The following is a 27,251-nucleotide window of genomic DNA, read 5'->3' on the forward strand; positions in this document are numbered from 1 at the left end:
TTAATTTTTCTTATGTGTTTAATGAATTTACAACTTCTAGTAGTTTATTAGTGGAGTCTTTAGGGTCTAAAGACTCTATACATAAGATACATACATAAGATCATGCCGTCTGTAAATAGTTGAGTTTTACTTCTTCCTTACCAATTTGGATGCCTTTGATTCATAAAGATACTCACTGGACTCGAGAAAAGAATGGAGGACATCAGTGAGACCCTTAACAAGGAGGTTAAAAAAGAACCAATCGGGAATGAAAAACACGATAAATGAAATGAAAAATACACTAGAGGGAGTAAATAGTAGGCTATAGAGAAGAATGAATCAGAGACCTGGAGGACAGAGGAATGGCAAGTAATGAAGCTAAGCATGTGAAAGGGGGGAAAAATATGCAAGATAAGAATAGACTTAGGGAGCTCAGCAACACTATCAAGCATAATAGCATTCACATTATAGGGATCCCATAAGGAGGAAATAAAGAGGTAGAAAATTTATTTGAAGAAATAATAACTGAATCCAAGGTTCTAGCACTATGTGAAGAAGGTCAGTGGGGAAAATTGGTGTTCTCTCAACATAGCTCCTTTAGGTATTAGCATAATTAGAAATACAAGTTTAAAAATCATTCTGCGGGGAACATGGCAAGACTTACTAGCTGACAATTACTATTCTGGGTTTTCATTTCTAAAGTATTATTTACTTCCATCATTCACTCACCAAAAGCAATGATATACAAAAAACACTGTCTAAGTGAGTTTCCAAGGTAGGTTTTATTGGTATAAAACCAAAATAAGGTGATGTAATTGTCAGCTATATAGAACTAGGTGAAGAAAAGGATTTTCTCTTAGAATTTCTTCACTGAGGGAAAAGGAAAATTTTTTCCTTATAAAGCAATAAAATATTGATTAGTCTTGGCAATTATTTGACTAAGCAACTTCAGGGCACTAGAACAAAAATAGTTATTTAATTTTTATCAAATAAGTAAAAAGTCAGCAATTTGTTACAGCTTCTGAAAAAATAGGCAAAACCGTAAAGCAGAGAAAGATTTCTCAAGCTATCCATGTATTTTTCTCCTTCAGTAAGGGAGAAAAAAAGGTCTTCATGATTTTACTAAAAGATCTAACAATGCAGAGGTAGTCATGGAATGTCTTAAATCTTCATCCTACTGATGAATCCTCTCTCAATCTTCCTATGCTATAGGAAGACTATAAAGTCACAGTACAGCAGCTACATAATCTGGTACAATACAGCCATCGTCGGTTAGGATTGTGCATGATGCAAAAGCTCCCAATTCTGTTTGTGGTATGTTATATACAAAGCTGTCCTTCACCAAACTTATTAAAAACCACCCCTAATATAATCTTTAGAGATTCAAAGCTACAAAACTGATACACATATAAAGTTGTTCTTGTTTTGTTTCTTTTTTGAAATACACCATCTGTTTCCATTTTCTAGGAAAGGCAGAGCCGGAAAGTCATATATTGTGAAAGCCACTTTACAGGCGGCTTTATTTAGATGACCCAAGATGAATCAGTGCCATTATTGTTGTGTAGCTGTGAAACAGATCATCATCCTTTACCTCATTACATTTCTTCAATACAAAGTTCCCAGTGACTATGCGATCGCATCCAATTTCTCCATTTCCAAAGAAGCCAAATAAAGGAACACTAGGAAAAAACTTTCTGAATGCATCAGCCTCAACATTCCCCTTGGCTCTATAATATTGACAACCCCTGCCAACACATGCAAACATGAAGCCAATGGTATTCCGTTCTGGAATGTTGGCAGCTTTGAGGCGCTGCATCGCAGCCTCAACGGTCTTCTCGTCATTGACATCCTCGTTAAGGAGCACCGTGGCACTCTGGATCCGGTGTCCACTAAATGACAGTCCAACCACACCAGTGGCGTCAATATCCAGAGGCTGTCTGGAAATCAAATTAGAAAAATGTGGTGATACATCATGAAATAAAATATAAACTTTAAAAGGTAAAAGAAAAGTGATTCACTGGCCAGGAGCAGCTGTCTTTAACAGCCTCCATCTAGCCCGAGGCTTACCTTTAGCTAAGAGCAGTATAATAGGGATTAAAAATTAAACTATGAAAACACTTAAAAGAAGGCAGGGAAGCAGATCTATGAGGAAATAAACAACTGTTTTTTCAGTCACAAATTTGAGGGGCAAATGTATCTCCACAAAGATTTCTGAAAACCATCATGGGTTTTTAGAAAGATATAAAATATCCTTAACCTTTTTCACTTTCTTAGAAGGAATCTTAAAAATTTTATACATATACATGATATCTACTAAATAAAGCTTTCTAGTATTATTTACACGTTTGGTATCTTTCTCCCCCTTACCTTGGCTGTCACATTCTAAAAAAAGATATATTAGATATTCAATCATGAACAATAATCTTATTAGGAACCTGTAACTCCAGAAGTTTTAGCTTTACATTATCTGGTCCATAAAGAAACAAGATTCTATTGCTGGGTCTTATTTATTACTTTCAGCCTAGAATTCAGCTTAATCTAAAGATAAAAACATGTTTTGCTTATATTTGCTCTTTTAAAAAACGAAGTATTTCATCCTTACTAAAGAAAATATAAAGTATCAAAGTTATAGAGCATAATATAGTAAACACCTATAGGAGAAAAACAAATACCTTATATTTCTATCATGTTTACCAACATGTGAGTTGATGAAATGGGCAAGATTACTTGGCTAACAAGATACTTAATTCTAAAAGCTTAATGATTAAGACAGTAAGGCTAACTTAGTAGCAAAACCCTTTACTGAGGAGCAAAATCCACCTTCTCAAGTCCTCCACTGCCCCCTTAAACTTACTATGTTTCCTCTTTGACATACAATCGCAATGTGTATTGTCAGTATGTCTCAAAGAATTATTTATCCATCTTTTTTTTTTTTTTTTTTTTTTGGAAGGTGGTATATCTGGCCACTGTCAAAACGGAGCTTTGATTTACTCAATGGCTTCTTTTACCCACTGACACAGTACAAAGACCACATTAAAATTAATGTGTCATGTAAAGGGTAACGATTCTTGAGGCTTATTTCCCACAATAGGTATAGAAAGAAAATGATATACAGGGATCCCTGGGTGGCTCAGCGGTTTGGCGCCTGCCTTTGGCCCAGGGCGTGATCCTGGAGCTCCGGGATCGAGTCCCGCGTCGGGCTCCCGGCATGGAACCTGCTTCTCCCTCCCTCTGCCTCTCTCTCTCTATCGTAAATAAATAAATCTTTTAAAAAAAAAAAAAAAAAAAGAAAGAAAGAAAGAAAATGCTATACAGTCAACTGACCGTGCTAACAGGCTCGCATCCCAGATGTTGTATGCCTGGTCTGAGTGAGATTGGCATTTAAAAGGTAAATGAGGTGCTAAATCATCACTGCGCTGACATACAATTTAGAGGTAAAAGCAAAGACGCACAGAAGAGCAGGTCTGAGGAGAAATAATCCACAGGTAATCACTGAGAATTAGGTGATTCTACTGCTTAGAATTCAGTGCACTTGCATTCTTCACCTCTTCCTCTCTGGTGAGGAAGACAGATTTGAGAACTGTCACAGGTAATGTTATTCCCTCTCCAGAAGATTTCCATAGAACTCAGCATACCGGAGGTTCTAAGAAGTTTTACCATGAGGATTCACTGTGTAACCATGTGTTTCCTTTAGAGGAGGAAACAGAACTACAGAGGAAGTGATCACTATGGTTGTACAGGGTATAGAGCTGTCAGGGAGACTCCAGTAGACAATGCTGAAAATCAACTTAGAGGAGAGGATGAATTCAACTAAAATAAGTTATTAAAAGACAACATAAAAATTTTACTCCCTAACAGTAAGCAGAATTATGCTGAGTATTGCAAAACGGAGTGAACTATTAGCTTAGCAGTTCTGTAAACATGCATTTTAAAAAGCCTAGGTAAGAAAAACCTGAGAACACTTGTGGTCATGCATAGGAGAAACTGGAAGCACATGAGACCTACTTGTCAGAAGTCAGCGATGCCAGGTTATCCACCTGGCCTCCCGCCAATATGACATTCATATCACTGAAAGTGCTGACAACTCGCTGCAGGTAATTATTGGCTCCCACCTTACAGCAATTATAGCCAAATACCAAGACCACACGAAGCTCAGGGTTATCTAGAAGGCCTGCAGAAAAAAGAAGAGCAACAATTAAAGATAGCTTTCCAAGAGGAATATTAGTATTTTTCTTACAATCTTCTACATTTTTGCAAAATGCAATGTTTCTGCTAATGACTTGCACTTCTAGTTATATGCAGTTTAGTGACGCTGTCCAGTTTCCCATTTTGTTTTTGTTTTTTTTTTTTTTACAAACTCTAACACTGTTTAACATGTTTGCTGGCATTAATTTTCCCCATTAAAAAATGAAATGGCTTTTGGAAATAATACAACCCACACTCAACACAAATAAGGAAGCTGCTATGTAACTGAGCAGCACCTGTGGTGGATCTTGATAGAAGCTGTCTCCATACAGGCCACCAGGAGGAATGAAAGGGAACGCTGGTTTACACAGAACAGAGTTAGCAGCAGTGATAATTTAAAGATCCAGAGAAAATGGACAGACAAGGCACCAACCACCTGTAATGTGTCCAATGGTGGTCCCCCCCAAAATGTATCCACATCAAACCTCTGGAACGGATGAATGTGAACTGATGTGGGGGGAAAAAAGGCCTTTGCAAATGTGTTTAAGGAATTTTTTTAAAAAGATTTTATTTATTCATGAGAGACACAGAGAGAGGCAGAGACACAGGCAGGAGGGAGAAGCAGGCTCCATGCGGGGAGCCCGATGTGAGACTCGATCCCAGGACCCCAGGATCACACCCTGGGCCGAAGGCAGGCGCCAAACCACTGAGCCAGGTGGGCTGCCTTTGGATCTTGAGATTATATCATCTGTTATTATCTAGGCAGGGTCCATAAATACTAAGACAAATCTGCTTAGAAGAAACATAGACATAGAGGAGACAATGTGACCACAGAGGCAAAAAGTGGAGTGATGCAACCGTAAGGACTATCAACAGCCACCAGAGGGTGGGGGACACAGAAGAGATCCACCCTGGAACTCCCAGAGGGGGTGCATCCCACTAGACACCTGGATTTCAGACTCTGGCCTCTGGGGCAGTGATGGAATACAGTTCTGTTGTTCTAAGCCTCTGGGTTTGTTATAGCAGTCTCAGGAAACCAGTACATCATGAAAATACATACAGGCCCAATCTACGTTTTCCAGGAAAGGGGGTGGGAGTGAAGATGGATTTTAAAACTCTTTCCAAAACAGGAAAAAGTGTTCTATTCTGTAGCATATCAATAAAAAGCAGTTTCCATTAGGGGGTGGTATAGCCCAACAGGAGACAGGCACTTCCCTACAAACTCCCCTGCTTTCACCTGAACCTCTGGGACTTAAGATTATCAATTTCAAAATTTCTGGCATTATCAAACTCATAATTGGACAGGAAAAAAAAAAATCCAACACCTAACCCACACTCCTGTTTCCACTGAGTCAGCCACATGACTTCCATCTTGACAGACCTAAGGTGCCAGTCATCAGAAATAAGGCTCATTTAAGCAAACTGTAGTGGGGGTGGGGGTGGGATCACTGATTACTAACAAGAAATAACAAATCATGCAAGAGCAAGTAATGACTTATCAAGGGAAACTGCCTCTGCTCTATTTTTAATTTTCTATACAATAAATCACTGATATGGAGGATGAAAAGGTATTATTATAGAAATCCAAGACTTTCATACCATATATCCTAAAACCTACTAAAAGGTCTTTTTTCCCCCACAAAGACCAGAGCAGCACATTAGGAAAAAATGTTTTTTCTCTTCTAAAATACTTTTTAAAGTTGGAAGAGGGCTGTAGGATCAACTGTCTAGTCTTATAAGTAACGACTGCTAATCCCAGAAAAGTGACAAGCCCAGAGAGTTACATGGTAGGGTCTAGATTAAAACCCACATCTCCACTCAGATTTTTATGTTTCAGAAACCTAAAGCTTCTAAATACCTATCTTCCCTAATGTTTTCTAAGCTCTAGACTCTCTTTCACAATTGTCTACTAACATTTTCATCTGAGTACTCTAGACACACCAAGTCCCATGTCAGATTCAGGAAAGCAAAAATATGAAGAAATTACTCCAAAGACAGGCCAGGAAAGCTTGGAAAAACTTCAGGACTGCATGTTCAGATTTCTCTTCTTTTTAGAGAAGCCACTCTCAAGACAAATGTTTTATGATCTGTTTCAAAGTGGTTGAATCTAAATGCACACAGAAAATATACTTCAAAGAAAATCTCTCTTTAAAATGAAGCTAATAGGAGGGAGGGGGCAAGATGATCGAAGAGTAGGGGTCCTCAAACTTACCTAGGTAACTTTAAAAACATCCTGAGCACATACGAATTTGACCTGAGATTTAAAGAGATAGCAGCTGGAACAGCTACAGAGAGAAAAGTTTTTGCTTTTACCAAGATAGGATGGTGAAAAAAATAAAACATCAAGCTGGGGAGGGGAACCGTGACTAGCAGGGCTGAAGCAGATCGGTGAAGCCTCTGGGGCACAAGAGCCCAGCCCTGGAGAAGCCGGAACTTTAAAAATTTGCACTTGAGTTCTTCCTGACAGAAAAGAGCTCAGCAGGGAAATAGGGCAGAATGGCAGGAGGGGCATTGAAGCCTCAGGATTCCCGGAGTCACTATAAGAGGAGGGGCCCCTCGGGGAAAGCTCACGGCAAACCGTGGTCCTATCTCAGTAAAAGGCTGGAGTGCCACGGCCCTCAGGGCATTGGGGAGAAGCCAGTTGGTTAGGCGGGCTGGCTCTGGGGCAGCCTTTACAATAGAGCCCGGTAAGGGATGGAGGTGGCTGTAATCCACTCTGTTCCCTTTGGGAGACGCAGTCCCTGGGAGCGTGGGTCCAGCAGCACCGGGCCCTGGACACCAGGGCCCCCAAGTGGACAAAGCCAGTGATGCTCCATTCCCCCCATGTCAGGTGGAAGCGGGGAGGGCACAGGACAGTGAGGACTCTCCTGCCGCTGGGTGCCCCCCAGCTGTGCAGATCAGCGCACCTGTTCCAGCCCCTGGAGCATCTAGGCCAGTGAGGACTGGGAGCTGTGGTTAGTTACTTGTGGAGAGCTCGGTGGTTAGTTACTCGTGGAGAGCTCGACTCTAGAGCTGGAGATCTGGCTGTGGCCATTATTGTTCCTCCTTGTTTCATTTTGTGCCTGGGAGAGGTGGGGCCGCCAGAGAACAAAGGCCCCATGGGGTAAACAGCTCCCACTGAGCCCAGCACCCAGCAGGGGGCGGAGCATCTCTGCTCAGGTACACACACCTGAGAACCAGCACTGCAGACTCTCCCCCGGAAGAACTGCTGGAAGAGGAGAAGAGCAAGTTTACTGAACAAGCAGGGCTAGAAAGCTCCAGGACTGAGGGAAAATAGTATATAGAACTAGAGGGTCCCTTTTTTTGTTGTATATTTTCTTTCTGTTACACTTGTTTTTAAATCAGAATAAAAATTTCCCTTTTTCCACCTTAACTACAGTATTTTACCAAATCTTTATTTTAAAATTTTTTCCTTTTTGACTTTCATAATTCTACAATTACATGTCTTAGATGTACTTTTCACTTCTGGATTCCCTTTAACGTATTCAATTTAATTTTGGAGATATATGAGATATGGGTATTTGTTTTTTTTTTTTTTAATTTTTTTTTTTTTTTTTTTTTTTAATTTATGATAGTCACAGAGAGAGAGAGAGAAAGAGAGGCAGAGAGAGAAGCAGGCTCCATGCACCGGGAGCCCGACGTGGGATTCGATCCCGGGTCTCCAGCATCACGCCCTGGGCCAAAGGCAGGCGCCAAACCGCTGCGCCACCCAGGGATCCCCTGTTTTTTGTTTTTACTGTCTCATTTTGTTTTACATCAGTGGAAGCTAGTACCTTCTAAAACACAACGGACATACACCCAGAACGAAGTGGAACAGCATGTTGGTTCATTCTGTGAGATTATATTCTCTCTTCCTTCTCACTCTGCCCCCCCTCTTTTATCTTGCTTCTATTTGTGTGTTCAATATTGGGGCTTCATTTAAGTACTGCCAGTTTATATAAATTTGGGATTGAGCACCTTCTAACATACAGAACACAATACATTCAGAACCAAGAGGATCACCCTCTAGGACCCCACAGGGAGACTACATTCTCTCCACTACCACTTCCTCACCACCACTATCCCTCCCGTTTATTCTCTTTTTCTTGACTTTGTTTTTTCTTTTTTTTTTCTTTTGTTTTTTCTTGTTGTTGGTTTTTGGCTTTTTACTTTTACTAATTTGTTTTAAAATTTGTTTTCCACTTCAGTGGTCCTTTTATTTTGTTCTGTTCTTTTTCTTTTATTTTCTGGTCTCTGACCTCTCCGGAATCACCAAGGGTATATTTTACTTACATCGTGGTTGATATTTTTGACTCAGCCCACACATACAGTCACTCTGCACTGGACAAAATGACCAGAAGGAAGAATTCACTACAAAAAAAAATAACTGGAAACTCTTTGCCAAAGAGTTACAGAATTTGGATTTAAATATAATGTCAGAAATTCAGTTCAGAAGTATAATTATAGATATACTGGTGGCCCTGCAAAAAAGCATATAGGATGCCAGAGACTTCCTTACTGCAGAATTGAGATCTACTCAGGCCAAAATTAAAAACAGATTAAATGAGATGAATCCAAACTGTATGTTCTATCAGCTAGGGTTAATGAGGTGGAAGAAAAGAGTGAGTGACATAGAAGACAAGCTGATGGAAAGGAATGAAGCTGAGGAAAAAAGAAAAACAATAAAGAGCCCACAAGGAAAGGCTTAGGGAAATAAATGATAGCTTGAGAAGAAGAATATACATCTAATTGAGATTCCAGAAGAGACTCAGAGAGAGAGAGGACCTCAAATTATATTCGAACAAATCATAGCAGAGAACTTCCCAAATTTGAAGAGGGAAACAGGCATTCAGATCCAGGAGATAGAGAGGACCCCCCCACCCCCAAATCAATAAAAACCGTTCAACACCTCGACATTTAATAGTGAAACTTGCAAATTCCAAAGATAAAAAATTCTTAAAGCACCTTGAGACAAGAGATTTTTAAATTATATGGGGAGAAATATCAGACCTTTCCATAGAGACCTGGCAGGCCAGAAAGGGCTGGCATGATCTACTGAGGGTACTAAATGAGAAAACCATGCAACCAAGAATACTTTATCCAGCAAGGCTGTCTCAGAATAGAAGGAGAGATAAAGAGCTTCCAGGAGAGACATAAACTGAAAGAATATGTGACCACCAAATTGGTTCTGCAAGAAATACTAAGGGGGACCCTGTAAAAGAAACAGGGAGCCCAGAGAAACAATCCACAAAAACAGGGACTGAATAGGTAATACGATGACACTAAACTCATTATCTTTCAACAGTTACTCTGAACGTGAATGGGCTGAATGATCCCATCAAAAGACACGGGGAATCAGACTAGATAAAAAAGCAAGACCCATCTATTTGCTGTCTACAAGAGACTCATTTTATTTTATATAATATATATATATAATATATAAAATCATATCTATCTATCTACCTACCTACCTAATCTATCTCATTTTAGACCTAAGGACACCTCCAGCCTGAAAATGAAGGGGTGGGGAACCATTTACCATTCAAATGGTCCTCAAAAGAAAGCTGGGGTAGCAATCTTCATATCAGATAAATTAGAGTTTATCCCAAAGACGGTAGTAAGAAATGGAGAGGGACACTATATCATACTTAAAGGGTCTATCCAACAAGACCTAACAATCATGAATATTTATGCCCCTAATGTGGGAGCTGCCGAGTCTATCAATTAACCAAAGTAAAGACATGCTTATATAATACACTAATAGTAGAAGACTTCAACATGGCATTCTCTGCCAATCACAAATCTTCTAAGCAGAACATCACCAAAGAAACAAGGGCCTTGAATGATATATACTGGACCAAACAGATTGCACAGATATATACAGAACTTTCCATCCAAACTCAACTGAATACACATTCTTCTCAAGTGCACATGGAACTTTCTCCAGAATAGACCACATACTGGGTCACAAATCAGGTCTCAACTGATGCCAAAAGACTGGGATTGTCCCCTGCATATTTTCAGACCACAATGCTTTGAAACTAGACCTCAATCAATCACAGGAAGAAATTTGGAAGAAACCCAAACGTGTGGAAGTTAAAGAGCATCCTACTAAAAAAGGAATTGGTCATCCAGGAAATTAGAGAAAAATTAAAAGGATTCATGGAAATTAATGAAAATCAAACAACCATTCAAAATCTTTGGGATACAGTAAAAGCAGTCCTAAGAGGAAAATATCTCACAATAAAAGCTTCCCTCAAAAAACTGGAAAAATCTCAAATACACAAGCTAACTTCATACCTAAAAGAAATGGAGAAAGAACAGCAAATAAAGCCTACAGCTAGCAGAAGAAGAGAGATAATAAAGATTCGAGCAACACTCAATGAAACAGAGACCAGAAGGGCTGTAGAACAGAGCAACAAAACCAGGAGCTGGTTCTTTGAAAGAATTAATAGGATAGATAAACCCCTAGGCAAGCCTTATTAAAAAAAAGAAAAAGACTCAATAAAATCATGAACTAAAGAGATCACAATCAATACTAAGGAAACATAAACAATTTTAAAAACATATCATGAGCAACTATATGCCAACAAATCAGGCAATCCGGAAGAAATGAATGCATTGCTGGAAAACCACAAATTACCAAAACTGGAACAGGAAGAAATGGAAAACCTGAACAGGCCAATAACCAGGGATGAAATTGAACCAGTCATCAAAAACCTCCCAAGACACAAAAGTCCAGGCCCAGATGACTTCCCAGGGGAATTCTATCAAACATTCAAAGAAGAAATGATACCTATTTTACTAAAGCTGTTCTGAAAGATAGAAAGGGACAGAGTACTTCCAAACTCATTATATGAGGCCAGCATTACCTTGATCCCAAAACCAAAGACTCCCCGCAAAAGGAGAATTAAAGACTAATATCCCTAATGAACACTGGTGCAAAAATTCTCAACAAGATACTAACCAATAGGATCCAACAGGACCTTAAGAGGATTATTTGCCATGACCAAGTGGGATTTATCCCCAGGATGCAAGGCTGGTTCAACACTTGTAAAACCACCCACGTGATAGAGCATATCAATAAGAGAAAAAACAAGAACCATATGATCCTCTCATATGGTTCTCAAATGCAGAGAAAACCATATGATCCTCTCATATGGTTCTCAAATGCAGAGAAAACATTTGACAAAACACAGCATCCATTCCTGATTAAAACTCCTCAGAGTGTAGGGATAGAGAGAACATTACTCAGCATCTTAAAAGCCATCTATGAAAAGCCCACAGCAAATATCATTCTCAATGGAGGAACACTGGGAGCCCTTCCCCTAAGATGAGGAACACGACAGGGATGTCCACTCTCACCACTGCTATTCAACAAAGTCCTACAAGTCCGAGCCTCGGCAATCAGGCAACAAAAAGAAATAAAAGGCATTCAAATTGGCAAAGAAGAAGTCAAACTCTCCCTCTTCACAGATGACATGATACTGTACACAGAAAACCCAAAGATTCCACCCCAAGATTGCTAGAACTCATACAGCAATTCGGCAGTGTGGCAGGATACTAAATCAATGCCCAGAAGTCAGTGGCATTTCTATAAACTAACAATGAGACTAAAGAAAGAGAGATTAAGGAGTCAATCCCGTTTACAATTGCACCCAAAAGCATAAGATACCTAGGAATAAACCTAACCAAAGAGGTAAAGGATCTATATCCTAAAAACTACAGAACACTTCTGAAAGAAATGGAGGAAGACACAAAGAGATGGAAAAATATTCCATGCTCATGGATTGGAAGAGTTAATATTGTGACAATATCAATGCTACCCAGGGCAATGTACATGTTCAATGCAATCCCTATCAAAATATCATGGAGTTTCTTCAGAGAGTTGGAACAAATGATCTTAAGATTTGTGTGGAATCAGAAAAGACCCTGAATAGCCAGGGGAACATTGAAAAAGAAAACCAGAGCCGGGGGCATCACAAGTTGTGACTGTGATGGATTTCAAGCTGTACTACAAAGCTGTGATCATCAAGATAGTGTGGTCCTGGCACAAAAACAGAAATATTGATCAGTGGAACAGAATAGAGAACCCAGAATGGGTCTATGTCAAAAGACCTATCTGATTATGTCACCCCCGTTTAGATTCCTGGCTTCCCACTTCCCTTAAATAGCTTACCGTGTTTTATGGGCATGACGTGCCTCTGCAGCTTCACCTGACATCACACTCTCCCCGACAGCTGTCCTCACTACTCTAGACACACCAGATTCTTCATGTTTTACAAATAAGCACTGAATCCACAGCATTTCAACTTCTATGAAGGTGCATTATCAGGCCCTTTCTATTTCGTGTCCTTGATCTTAGGCTACCTTGCTCTATTTTTGTCAGTAACCGAGAAAGAAGGTAAAGACTCCAATGATGCTCCTCCCTATCCACATCTGAGGACCCTTCCTCACGCTAGTTCACTTCTTAGGGCCTTGTCCACGTCACTTTCCCAAAACCCCACAACAGATTTTAAGTACTGTGGTTACAGGTTTCCTAGCACCTCTGTGCTACTTGGCACATATTTCACATCCATGGTACTTGAAGGAAGCAGTCAGTTTGTTCTGCTAGGCTGGAAGCTCCAGTAGGCAGGAACTTCACCATGTATTTCTAGAGTCCCACACATACAGCACCTAGCATATGGCATGCATGCAAACAGTTCCTAAAAGAACAAACAATGGCTTTTTCTGAAACTTTGGTGAGGTGTTTCTGCCCTTCTCAAAAATTAAGTGCTCATCCACATATTCTTTTTTCATCCCAGAGACTATTTTTAATACAGGATACCACACAGACCTCAGGAAAACCTGTCCCTCATTTTTAAAATGTGCCATTTTTGTAAATTCAAAAAGAGTAAGAGAAAGAATGTGTGTGTATAAAATTATATATACTATGATGCTGGGCCAGACAATGACATCCTCTCTACGCAAGGTCAGGAAGAACTAGAATTCTCAAATGCAAGGTCCCCGTCTTCAAGAGGCACTTCCAATTTCATGGAGAACTGAGCCACTTCAGTGCTTTCTGTGGGCCTTCACAGGTCTTCTCATCACGGTGCCTAAGCACTGGGGCAACTCTTCTGTGTTCTCTAACATTGGAAAGCACCCTGAACAGCCCATGGTAGTATCCCACAGGGTTGGAGGACTTTTTCTCTAAAGAGCCAGATAGTTAATTAGGTTTTGCCAGCCATATAGTCTGAGTTGTATGTTTAATTCTGCCATTGGAGTGCAAAAGCAGCCATAGGTGATACATAAACAAATGGCTGGGTTCTAGTAAAACTTTATTTACAGAAATGTGGGGGGCAGACTTGGCACATGGGCTGTAGGTGGTCTTTCCCTGCCTTACAGTGCTTGTCTAGATTCTTGCAGGGGCCTCCCAACTAGTCTCCCTGCTTCCACTATCTTCCAAGGGTCACATTTGCAATTAGAAGATTTCTGGTTAACAGTTGCCATTTACTAACTATGCTCTCTAGCCTGGCATCACTGTGCCCCACCCTTTGTCTGCAAAAGTAAACTGTTTACTACTTTCCCTACATGCTCTCATTACCTGGCTCTGTGCCTAGGTTTCTGCTAATCATCTAGCCTATCCTGTTACCACTCTTATCTTTCATGTTTCTCATCCTTCAAAGCTTTAAATGCTACTTGGCCCACGAAGCCTCCTTACTCTCCCTCCCACTGGTAATCCTTACAGCAACCTTTCCAGATCTTCTACAGAGGCACAGCTCACTTTCTATTTGGGTTATAATTATGTATGTACCTGTCACACCCTTCCTGGAGTAGCACTGAGACAGAATTGGCATCCAATTAGTTTTCTAGCCCTATGGGACCTTTTAATAAAGCTGAATGAAATTAATATAGAATTTCTATTATCATGAACCCAATGAACATACCCATCCTCTCATCAGCATCGAACTCTCTCTCTTCTTCTTTCCTTGTTGTAAATTCGCTGCTGGAGTATTTTCCAAAGTCTGTACTAAGCTGTCCTGGACACTCTTCACAGACTGCCAAGACATATATATGCAAATGGCTCTCAAACCAACAACTCTGACCTCAACTCCTTCTTGACTTTGAAACCCACAAACTTTTAGCCACCAATCTAAGAAAGTTCTGGTTTGCTGAGCACTGTTAACTCCAACAAATCTCATTATAATATGACAAAGTCTCTCTGGTTTGGCTACACAGTCACATTTCCTCCTAAAATTCTTTCTGCCTTTATAGCTAATATTAGATCCATTTAAAAGGCCTAATCTGAAGTTTTCCTTAGACTCCATCTGGCATCCTTGATTTCAGGCAGCTTTATGATAACTCTGGTGTTCTGTTTATGTACCATGTAGTCTAAGAGCCTTTGCTCTCTACTCTTGCCAGAGTTTAGTTTCCTCACCAACAACACCCTGTGACAATTGCTACCTGGCAAGGCTGTCATGAGGATTAGAAATAGCATGTAACTCAAATATCCAAGACCTTTGCTGCCCTTTCACGGAATGTCCTTTTCCTGAGCTCCCGCTAGACTATTCCTCCACACACCCCAAGGCCACACTGCAGATGCATCACTGTGACCCACTGCAAAGCCTGCCTAAGGTACAGAGGCCAACACTGGCCTACCATCTACACAGCAATGTATTTTGCTAAGTGCTTTACATAAGCCACTTCATCTAATCATTACAACTCTGGAAGTTAGTTTTCCCACTTTACAGATGGGAAACTTAGAAAAGTTAAGAAACTTGTCCTGAACTAGAAAGCTAGAAAGTAGCAGAACTAGGTCAGCTACAAGCCTGTGTCCTTACTAGCTAGAGTATCCAGCTCAACCCCACACATTGGCTATTGAAACCTCGAAGGCTTTACCTGTACGTACCTGTACCTGACAACTCCCTTCTATGTTATGAGGCCTGCTGCTGCCAGCTGCTGATCTTCGCAGCCAATGCCTCCTTGTTCCATCGCCATCAACCACTTTACATCTTTCTTTTACATTGTAAAGGACAGCTGTCCAAGTCAGTCTCAATGTGTAGACTCCTTTTTTTCTCATCAGTAAACCAATCACAAATTTTTCCTTCGCTGCTACGTAATTTATTATTCCCACTGGATTTGGTGCCATTTCAAATAACAGAGGCTTAGCTCTACAGGCTGGCTGATTGATGCATAAACAGGTCACCACTGAATATCTTCTATGCCAACAGATTTTAATGAGTTAATGCCAATAAGTTCATTTGTAGGTATAGGCAAAAAGCCTTAACGCTGTTCTGCTTGAGTAACTACTCTGTTGCTTACTATATTAAATTAAAATTATTAAATTAAAATTTCTCATCAGATTCTGGAAATTAAGTCAACCCTTTACCTCTTCAAAATCACCTTATGACCTATCTACTCTGACATATCCTAGTAAATACTTGTTTGACAAACTCTACCTTCATTTACAGCTTTTCTAAAACTTAACAAGTTCACTATACTTTTTCCCATCTAAATTAATCGACATAGAACTAACCTCTAGCCTCTAAAATTTTTTTCCCAATAAATGCCTTTTATTGGTCTAAGAAAATGCTTTAAAAAACTTTTCAGAAAATAAAAATAGGTCAAATGATTAAATATTCAAAGAGAAAGAAGTGCTTCAAGATTAAGAATTAAATACAAAGACATTTATTATCAAGAGTATTTTTGGAAAATTTTTCATCTCTGGTTCTCTCAGGCTTTAACATAAGTAAAATAATTTAAAAAGTATATTAATATCTTTTAAAAAATAAAAAGAAAATTGCACAGTCCATCAAAAGTAAGTAAATACTTAAAAATAAATAAATTTTACCAAGAGTGTACTGCAGTAGCCTCCGTGAATCACTAGTTTGAATTACCCACATCTCTAGAAACGTGTATTTAATTTAGACTCTCAAAGGAACAAAATCAATCAACAAATTGGGCAACTAATGGTAAATAACAGTGACTTACCTACTTCAGTGAGTTGATGTCTTTCTAGTGTTAAATTCTTTGGGTCCTTAATAAAATGAAAGGGTTGTATTTTTATTCCTTCAATTTGAGGGAATAATAGAGCAAAGCCAGACTCTCCAATTTCTATTTCCTGAGGTCGATTGTTACCTGATCCCATTGGAGTCACTAGGAAAAAAGTTAAACAGTTTCATGAACAGATTTAATAAAGCTGAAATTTGGTAACACTTCATGCCCCACTTAGATACCTATCTTGCCCCACTTAGATAACTACACTTTGGGTAACCAAGATAATCAACAAGTTAAAAGCTGAGTACAAGTTTCTCAGTTTTGAAATTTTAGGGGTAGTGTCATGCTGTCTGCAATTTACTTTGAAATGGTTAAGAAATGTTTTTACAAACAAGCAGAAAAAAAGCAACGATTGCAAAGTTTTTTAAAATGGTGAATCTAGATTAAAGGAATATGGATGTTTACTGTACTATTCTGCCATTCTTCAACTTGGAAGATTTGAAGTTTTTCTAAATAAGATTTTTGGGGGTAGTAAATACATCCTCACAGCAATTCTACTTTTAAAAATTATCCTAAAAATATTGACAATTATATAAAGTATGTATAGATGTACATATACACACACAGAGCTATATATCTGCAAAGTACTTTTACACACAAAGGAAATGGACAGGCTGATTCTAAAATATATGTGGAAATGCAAATGACCTAGATAACCAAAATGATTTATTTTTTATTTTTTATTTTTTAATTCTTTATTTATGATAGTCACAGAGAGAGAGAGAGAGGCAGAGACACAGGCAGAGGGAGAAGCAGGCTCCATGCACCGGGAGCCCGATGTGGGATTCGATCCCGGGTCTCCAGGATCGCGCCCTGGGCCAAAGGCAGGCGCCAAACCGCTGCGCCACCCAGGGATCCCACCAAAATGATTTAAAAAAACATCAAAACTTACACTAATCAATCTTTAAAAAGAGGATCAAGACCTACAGTAGTATAGCACTGACTCAAGGATAGACAAATACAGGGTGCCTGGGCGGCTCAGCTGGTTAAGTGTCTGCCTTAAGCTCAACGCATGATCCCATAGAAGATCAAGTCCCACAGAAGAATGGTAATGTGATTCATATGTGGTGCTAAACTATTCTGCAGATAATATTCTCAAGAGAAGAACAAAGACTGAAGATTACTGAGAAAGTGCTTTAGTAGTCCAGCTGAGAAGACATTCAAAAGAGATTTAAATATTGCACAAAATGAGATTGGGTTCCCGGCTCGGCAGGGACTCTGCTTCTCTCTCTACCCCTTGCCCTACCTGTGCTCTCTCTCTCATGTCTTCTCTCTCTCAAATAAGTTTTTAAAAAAAGGATAGGCAAATAGATCAATGGAACAGAATTAAATCCAGAAAGACCTATAAACATGCAGTCATTATTTTTAACAAAGGTGCCAAGGCAATTAGAGGGAAAAAAATCTTTAACAAAGAGTGATGAAATAAGTGGATGAACGTATGAAAAAAAAATTAACCTTGAACCCCTATCTCACAACATATATAAAAAATTAATTCAAGTTAGGTCACAGAACTGAATATAAGAGCAAAATAGAATAGCTAATAGAAAAATACATAAGAGAATACCTCTGTGACTTTGAGATAGGCCAACATTTCTTGAAGAGGATTTTTTTTTTTTTAAGATTTTATTTATTTATTCATGATAAGACATAGAGAGAGAGGCAGAGACACTGGCAGAGGGAGAAGCAAGCAGGCTCCATGCTGGGAGCCCGATGCGGGACTCGATCCCGGGACTCCAGGATCACACCCTGGGCCAAAGGCAGGCGCCAAACCGCTGAGCCACCCAGGGATCCCCCTCCTGGAGAGGATTTAAAAAACATTCACCATAAAAAGAAAAACAAACTGGATTTCACCAAAATAAAAGTTCACTGATCATCAAAGACACTGTTAACAGAAAGAGAGCAAGAGGCTGGGAGAGAAGATTTACAATACCTATACCTGTAAAAGGTCTTGTAATTAGAATATATAAACAATTTCAACTAAAAAATCCAATAAAAAAATAAAAGACTTGGATATGTCACAAAACCAGACAAACAGCCAAAAAACATATGAAAACATGCCAACATAATTAAAATCATTGGAGTAATTCAAATTAAAACCACTATAAGAAGCCACCTCATACCCACTATGATGGCTAAAATGAAAAGACTCCTTTGAAGACACTAAGTGTTAGCGAGGATATGGAACAGTGAGCAACTGAAACCCTCATTCAGTGCTGAGGAGTATAAAATGGCTCTGGAAAATGGTTTGGCAGTTTCTTATAAACATATACCAACCCCAAGACCCAGCAATCCCACCTCTTGGTAATTGCCCAAGAATAAACCCATGGCTATAAGACTTACATAGAAATGTTCACAACCTGGGGCGCCTGGGTGGCTTAGTCAGTTAAGCGGCTAATTCCTGATTTTGGCTCAGGGTCCTGGATTCCAGCCCCATGTCAGGCTCCTCACTCAGTGGGGAGTCTGTTGTTTCCCCGCCCCTCCCCTCCCCTGCTGTGCTCTCGCGTGTACTCTCTCAAATACATAAAATCTTAAAAGAAAACTGTTCACAAGAGCATCATCCATAATAGCCAGGAATGTGAAACAATCCAAATTGCCAAAGAGTGGAAATATCATCTATTTATGTAACAGAATAACACTCAATAATTTTTAAATGAATTACTGATAAACACAGTAACATAAAGAAATCTCAAAAATATTATGTTGTTAAAAATATTTTTACAGAGCGAAAAAGCCAAGACATAAAAAGGAGTATATACTATATGGTTCCATTTGTATGACATACAAGGAAAACTAATCTATGGTCGCAGAAATCAGAAGTGGGATTTCCTTTGTAGGCAGATTGACTGGAATAGGGCACGAAGGAACTTCCTGAGATGACAGAAATATTCTCTATCTTGACTGGTGTGTAAGGTTACACAAGGGTATATATTTGTCAAAACTATTAAATTGTACACTTACAGTTGTACAGGTCACTGTAAGTAAAGTTCACCTTAAAAGAAAGAAAATGACCTCTACGCTTAGAGGAATGAAAAAATTTTCTCAAACCTGAAGCTTTCTGAACCTAAAGAGGTAAGACAGGCCAGTAGCCAATGGCTGCTTTAGAAACAATCACTAAACTGTGGCTTAAGAAAAAGGAATCCAACCAAATGTCTTGGCAGAAGTTTTGTTGGGATATACATGGGACTGCCTCACAGAAAGCACCTGGCTCCCAGGGAACCCAAACCAGTGTGTCCAGGGAAACGTGATGGAACTGCAATGGCACCTCCTCCTGATGTCAAGATCATATGCAAACTCAGAATGGATAACGTTAAAACTCCTTCAGCGTAAGGGGAGCCCAAAAGGCAGGCTTAAGGTAGACCTCCTGCCCTCACAACGGGGTCCTCCCCAAGTCCACTCTCCCACCTGAAATTTTAGAGGAGAAATGTGATTGTGCTTTCAAAAAGCCACTGTGGGTGAGGTGGGGAGGCCAAAGAAAATGAGGAAGCTACTATTCTATGTAAGCATTTGCTAATAACTAGTAATGGCAAAACCTAGATCACTCATTTAAGGAAAATTCAAAGGTAAAAGAAAAGCATGGTTACTGGTATCCTTTTTTTAATACAATGAGAAATGAAATGTGTGGTGATAGGTGGATGTCATAGCAGGGGGTGGGGAGCAGATAATGAGAGGGAGAGATGAAATAGTTCCTATCAACAAGTATTTACCCTTATTCATTTGTAAACACTTGAAATCCTTCTACCTCACTATATAAGACTCTTAAATTTAGATCGAAAGTCAATTATTGAGTACTACAGAGTGAAAAAAAGAAAGTTATAAGAGCTAACAGGTGCTCACTGATTCCTGCACATCTCTACTCTACTTGCACTAACTCATTTCATCTTCATAACCCTCCAAAGAGGTATTATCAATCATCTCCATTTCATATATGGGGAAACTGAAGTCCTATGAGGTTAGGTAACTTGCCCAAAGTCACACAGATACTAAGTACAGTTGGGATTCTATTCCAGGCACCTGAATCACTGTACCATGACTGCCTCAATACCGTGCCTCTCCCCCGTGGGCTATGGAAAAGAATCAAGAATAATAAAAACTGGTAAAAATTCACTAGTGAACTTGGGAAAGGGTATAATTTCACGCTATAAACTTCAAACCATGGTGTCCCAGCAGAGAAACAGAGGTTTCTAGGAAGATCTACTGTGGCTTCTATTCCTAGCCCTAACACTCTCCTGCCTACCAGAAATGATACTGGTTGAATTGACAAAAGTGAGAATGCTCACTTAAAGCTTTCTAATTTGGAGAGAGGGAGAATGTGAGCTTTTTTCTCTCACGAATGGCTCCCCTGGAAAGATATGCATCACATTTAGTTTACACAGATAGCCCTGAGACTACTAACCACAATAACCTAAAGAACACTAACAGAAGTCAAATATAATACCATGGTAAATACGACTAACTTTATGGCATTCTGGATGGCCAAAAATATAAATGTGCTTTTAGGCTACAAGTAATTTGCTAATCTACAGGATCCCTCAGTAATGCAAGGCAGGAAATCATCAAATCAGTATTTTCTCTCACCTACAATTCCTGGGGTCACAATCCCAAGAATGTGGCATTGTTTTGGGAATAGCTTCTCAAGGGCAAATGCTGCTTCCATAGTAGTTCTTTTCCTTGCTGTAATAATACAATAGCAAAATTATTATGTTATTCATTTGAGGTCAACTGTGATGGTGTGGGGGGGGGGGACAGCAAACACGGAATAAAGTTTAAGTCGTTTATACCACTGCTTTATGAGAAAGTCAATGGGGGTGCCTGGGTGGCTGAAGTGGGTAGGCACTCAATTCCTGATACCAGTTCAGGTCTGGATCTCAGGGTCATGAGTTCAAGCCCTATGTTGGGCTCCATGCTGGCTATGGAGCCTACTTTAAAGAAAAAAAAAAAAAGCCTAACAACTTTGATGAAAACATTTTCCCATTTGGGGCCTGTTTTATTAAATTATAAATCTGACCTTGAGCACCACCATTTGCCTTTCTTGCTTGGTTCATATACTACTTACGCCCCAATGATGTTAAATCTAGCAACAGCAGCTAAATTTTACCTTGCTATTGTACCTCTCAGTTTATTTTTTTATTTTTGGTATCTCTCTGTTTAGCTGATATTAGAGCATGACTTTTTCATTGCATAAATAAGTCACCTGAATTCAAATTAGACAGTGATTACCCAGGTCGAGCTCTTGGCCTCCGTGTGCCTAGCTTGGGACACTCGGTGTACTTCTCTTAGCAGAGTCAGGAAGGCACAGTGTAATTTTGGTGTCCCTGAACGGGTCCCCATCACAATATAAAAGGTTTTAATAGCCAAAGATAAACATCCTGTTTAGTAAGAAAAAGTGGCTGGAGGATTAAATTGTTTCAAAATGAGAAAGACATCTTTCAAAAGAACGTTTTAATTGTACTCCAAAGTTCAGAAATCAGTCTGAGGCAGAAGGGGGTCTTCAAGTTTCAAAGACAACGTATTCACGTCTGCCATAGGGAGAAGGCCCAGAGCCTCACCATGTGTGTAACTCTCAAGACTAGGATAATATTTAACTCCAGAGGCATATAAGGAACAAAAAACCCCCAAACCTTTTCTCTTTCAGTATTTACCTCTCTTGTGGCCACGACACTCTTCCAGACTAATGAACGTTTCTGAATCAGCCATATAAAGAACTGTCTGTGGTAAGATGTGAACATTCTGCTAACAAAAACAAAACAAAACAAAACAAAACAAAACAAAAAACAAAAACAAAGGAATTAGATCACATGAATCCATGAGTGCTCTCCTGGTTCCTTAAAGTTCTGCCCTGGTCCAAACTGCTGTTGGCGTACCCTCCCCTTCAGGTCAATGTTAGCATTCTGACTCCAACCACTTCCCATTCATTTTCCACTCATGCTCTTACCTTTTCAGGTCATTCATTTGAGCATCTGTTATTTCTTCTCAGGTCAAACTCATTCCAGCCTGACTCAACAAGTTCATTTTCATAATTTAAACTCTTAAACAAAAACAGTAAGTGCCAGCAAAAGGTGCCACTTTTGCTCTGTTTGCATAGGCATTAGTCACAGAAACACCTCAGCAACAAAGGGAAGGTATACACCCTGTACCACTCCTTCCACTGCCTACCCAATCAATATCCCAGACCTTCACTTCCACCTTACCGACTGGTTCCCTCCAGGGACCTTTCTGCTTCCTATAATTCTCTCTCACACACACACACACACACACACACACACACACACACACACACACACTGCCGTTCGGGGATTCTCCTGCAGCTCTTTTCACTTTGTACTTAATTTAGGATCGTTTCCCTCAAGAGACCACCGAAAGTGCCACCTCTGTTACAAAACCTTCTCTGAGACTCCTTCAGGACCCCAGTCCTCAAATCCTGTCATTCATACTCGTGCCTCACCTGCACTTACGAGCTGGGCTTCTTCAGACTCCCGTTTCCCACTAAATGTCACAGTACAGACAAGTGACAAAGTGGTTGAATTAAACAAAAGGATGAACATACTTTTTTTTTCTGAACTGGTTATTTTCAAAGACTTAACTGTCAGAACAGAATGAAGTACTCACATATAGCAAAGCCTCAATGTGGATTAAAAAAAAATGTTACTCCACTGTAATTCTGGGGAATGTTATGATGTTTCAGAGTAGATTTCATATAGACAAACTCAAAAAAGATACTGAGACAGAATGATGATCTTGTGATGGCTCCAAGGCTGATAACCTATGGATATATTGCCCTTGGTCCGCACAGCATTTTCAAAGAATATAACCTGGTTACCAATTATTTAAAATTCCATAAAATATTTACAGAAAATGTGGGCCTCCAGATTCTTTCAAAAAACTAGACATTCTAACAACACTTGGACCGGGCTAAATGCAGGCAAGTACGCCCTGGTGTGCCATGGCCTTATTGCTCTCTATGCGGTTACCCTAAACCAACTTCGTTATCTGCCTAACTTTGGAGTCATCTCGTACAGGGAGTAATGAGATAGAGGGTATATATAGTCTTGAAGGTTTATGATTCTCTCTTTCCTGGTACCCAATGAAAAGCACTTGCTTAGTCTTCCTTCCTAATTCTCATTAGAAGCAGTAACAGTGACAGTCCTCAACAGGAAATGTTCTTAAAGCACAACGTGAGACAACTACATCCTTACTCCACCATTCAAAGAAGTTCCAAAATGGCAAGATATTTTATAAAATTTTTAGTGGACTTTAAAATCTTTCTAATAAAAGTTAAATTATCTTTCTTTATGGCTAAAATAGTACCATGTCCACTAGGTAATACGGCAAACACAAAGGAAACAGCATGATTTGGACAAGGTTACATGTTTGTGTCTAACCACGCTAGCATTTACTACACTGAATAAACTTCTTTAAGGGCATTAATGTATGAATTTTAATGATGACATTGATAATAGAGAATTTCATTTACTGAAAATATTATCCCTGGTACTGCAGTTAATGTATTTATATGCATCATCTTCCATTATTTAACCATTAGAACAACTCTTTCAGGGTATGAGGAAAATTCTCATTGTCTTTTCATTTTATGGAGATAGAACCTGAAGCTCAGAGAGATTAGGTAACTTTCTGAGAGACTGGCAGCTAGTATGCACCAAAGATGGGTTCAAACCTAAATCTGTCCGGCTATAACAGCCATTATATTGTATAAACTTTTAAAGCTATATAAAAATAATACCTGCTGTGGTACATCTTAGGGAAAAAAAAGCAAATTTAAAACATTAAAAATAAAGTCACACAATTGTACACCAAAAGGAAACCTCTGCTGACATATTAGCTTCTTTTCTAGCCTTCCTTTTGTTTTTAATAACTCAGATTATACTAATTTCATAACCTGCTTTCTTACGACATGAACATTTTTTCTTGTCACTACTGTATCTTACAGGTCATCAGTAAGTGGCTTTATTTCTACACTGTAAGTTGTTTTCAATTTCCCTTATAATAAATGATGCTACAAACATCTTTATGGAAGTGTTTGCATTTCGAATTTCTCCAAATGACAACCTCTAGAAATACACTGGGCAGGATTTGAGCCAAAGTGCAAAGAAAAGTTTACTGCAAGCCTTCCTGTGGATACCAGCCGCTCTGGATCTGAATCCTAGAGAAAAGGAGAAAAATCCACACGAGAAGAGGGAAACAGAAGACTGGTTACCTGTGGGGCATTTGTCTAATATTTAGACATATTAAGAATGCCGGGTGCCAGATTTCTAAAAGGAAAAGTACAAAAAATACCCAAGAGAAAAGAAAATTGGGAAGAATCTTATGTTGGACTGAAATGGGATGTGCTTGTTGCAAACTCCTGACTTTCCATATATATAAAAATGTAGTTGTAAATGTGTGTATGGATGGGGTGTGTGTGCGTGTGTACACGTATGTATGCATTCACAAACACATACATACGTATATATTCCTTATCTCTGTCTAGTGGGCTCTGGAGCAGCAAACCCTTCAACTGCCTTGAGTTGGCCAGATCTTGGCTTTTATTTTTTTTTATTTTTATTTTTTTAACTTTTATTTATTTATGATAGTCATGAGAGAGAGAGAGAGAGAGAGAGGCAGAGACACAGGCAGAGGGAGAAGCAGGCTCCATACACCGGGAGCCCGACGTGGGATTCGATCCCAGGTCTCCAGGATCACGCCCTGGGCCAAAGGCTGGCGCTAAACCGCTGCGCCACCCAGGGATCCCAGATCTTGGCTTTGAAATACCATTTTCCACTAAAAGGAACCCATGCTCTTTAAAGAAATGACTGATTCCAGGACTAAAGCAGACAAAACATAAAATGAGCTTCGAGCATCTTCTGCCAGAAAGCAAGGAGGTGCTCAAAGGTGATGGATTCATCTCTCAAAGACCCTGAAACCAGCTGAAGGGGCTCAGTCTAGTCAAACTGGGGACAATTTGGATGCCAAAATAAATACTGGTAGTTAGAGATCATATTCCATTGAATAAAATAAGAAACTTAAAAGTCTATACAGAAATAAATCAATGAATAAATTGAAACAAGGTATTTCCATAGTTTCAAAGTATCTCCTCAGAAATTACTTCCTAATTACAGTGGAAAAAGAATAATTTTACAGGAGGGCCATCTGGCAGACAGACTACCTGAATCAAATTACCAGAGATAATACCTCCAGTAATGGGACAGAAACGGAAGTCATATCCTACCTGACAGGATGAAGCTAGAAGAGCACGGCATCACTTCTGTGATATTCCTGCCAGATACCTAATCTGAATCTAAGAAACAAGCTCTACAAAATAACTGGCCTGTAATTCACATAGTTGTCAAAGGGGTAAAAGTCAAGGAAAGCTTGAGAAACTGTTCCACCTCAAAAATTAAAGAAATGACAGGGGCGCCTAGGTGGCTTGGTGAAGCCTCCAAATCTTGATTTTTGCCGAGGTCATGATCTCGGTGCTGGGATGCAAGCCAGTGCCAGGCTCTGCACTCAGTGCCAAAAACAAGGTAAGACTGTAATCTGAATTATTCTGTTACGGGAAACATTACCGGGACAACTGGCAGCATCTGAACGGACTCTGAGGAATGGATGGTAAGAATTTTCTGACTCGGGCAGCCCGGGGGGCCCAGCGGTTAGCGCCACCTTCGGCCCAGGGCGTGACCCCCGGGTCCTGGGATCGAGTCTCACGTCAGGCTCCCTGCGTGGAGCCTGCTTCTCCCTCTGCCCGTGTCTCTGCCTCTATGTCTCTCTCTGTGTCTCTCGTGAATGAGTAAATAAGATCTTTAAAAAAAAAATTTTTTTTTTTAAAGTATTTCCTGACTCCCCGCACCGTGATGACGCCCGCAGAGCCTGCCCGAGCACCGGGGCACATGGAGACTCGGCCTAAGGGCCCCCTGGTCAAGGCGGCCGCCCCCGCTCACGTCCCGACCCCCCGGGTCCTGCCCGGCTTTGGGGGCTGCAGGAGGAAGGAGAACGGGGCCTGCTGCCGAGATCTCTGGGCCACGTACTGGACGCTACGGCGGAGGGAAACCCGGCGGCCCTCCTGCGAGCAGTGACCACAGGACTCGGGCAACGGAAGGTCCTGCAGAGTCGTGATCCTAAGACCTGCGCACACGGAACGGCCAGCGCGAGAGAACTCGTCACCGACAGTCTTCACGTCACGAGAAAACGTTCCCTAAGTTACAGGAATAGGATGACACAGAGCAGGGGCGAGAGAGGAGCCCCGCCCGCCCTCCCGGCCCCGCCGCCCCGCCGCCCCGCACTTGCCTCGAGCTCCTCCGCCAGCGCGCGCACCAAGCAGTGGTCCTGCCGGCGGCCCGCGCCCGCCAGCCCCGCGGAGACCCAGGTCACGCCGCGCTGCAGCCGCAGCACCCGGCGGGCACACTCCCTCCACAGGCGGCACACGCTGGGGGCGCAAACGCACAGGCCGTGAGCCCGCGGCCCCGCCCCCGCCCGCGCCCCCCGGACCCCGCGGCCGCCGGAGGGGCACGGCGGGCGTCCCTCGCGGTGCGGACGCCGCCCCGGGGCCCGCCCGCCCCGCCAGCCAGGGGAGCCCGCGGCACGTCCCGAAGGCCGCGTCCCGCCTCCGCGCCTCTCACCCGGCCGCCCGCAGCAGCGCCTTGGCGGGCAGGAAGGTGAGGACGCGCTCCACCACCTCCGCCAGGTTGCCCAGCACGAAGGAGCCCTGTGGGTCCGCGCACGGGCCTCGGCCACCGCCGCCCAGCAGCTCCATCCCGCAGCGGCCGCCGGGCCAGCCCCACGGCGACGCGGAAGGCCGCGGGCAGGCGCGCCGACCTCCCGCCCAGGGCGCACGGCGCAGGCTCGCGCGTTACTTCCGGCCGGCGGGGGCGGCAGACGCTTCCGGCGTCTGTCTGGGGGCGGGGCGGCCTGATCGCGGCGGGCGCAGCCTTGGCCCGCTTCAGGAGCGACGGGCTCCGCGTGTGCGGGCGGCTGCGGGAAGCTTTGGCGTAAATCCTTTTTTCCTTAAAGATTTTATTTATTTATGAGACAGAGAGACCCAGGCAGAGGGAGCAGCAGGCCCCATGCAGGGAGCCCGACGT

General features: G+C 41.2%; 1 protein-coding gene across 2 annotated transcripts; it reads right to left on the bottom strand.

Moving 5' to 3' along the window:
- FBXO22 (F-box protein 22) lies at positions 1–27,053 on the bottom strand. Of its 2 annotated transcripts, none has more exons than XM_072739221.1 (7): positions 26,790–27,053; positions 26,458–26,596; positions 21,819–21,906; positions 20,755–20,850; positions 16,114–16,278; positions 3,985–4,150; positions 1–1,916 (listed from the first exon to the last, which is right to left on the bottom strand). In XM_072739221.1, the coding sequence occupies exons 1-7, from the start codon at positions 26,921–26,923 to the stop codon at positions 1,499–1,501; spliced, it is 1,206 nt and encodes a 401-aa protein (XP_072595322.1). In that variant the 5' UTR covers positions 26,924–27,053; the 3' UTR covers positions 1–1,498. The 2 variants fall into 2 exon arrangements, with proteins under 2 accessions (XP_072595322.1, XP_072595321.1); XM_072739220.1 differs by having other exon boundaries at positions 21,819–21,909; positions 26,790–27,001.
- Between the last annotated feature and the right edge of the window lie 198 nt (positions 27,054–27,251).

This window comes from Vulpes vulpes, chromosome 15 (assembly GCF_048418805.1).
Source record: "Vulpes vulpes isolate BD-2025 chromosome 15, VulVul3, whole genome shotgun sequence".
In the NCBI taxonomy this organism is placed as follows: Eukaryota; Metazoa; Chordata; class Mammalia; order Carnivora; family Canidae; genus Vulpes; species Vulpes vulpes.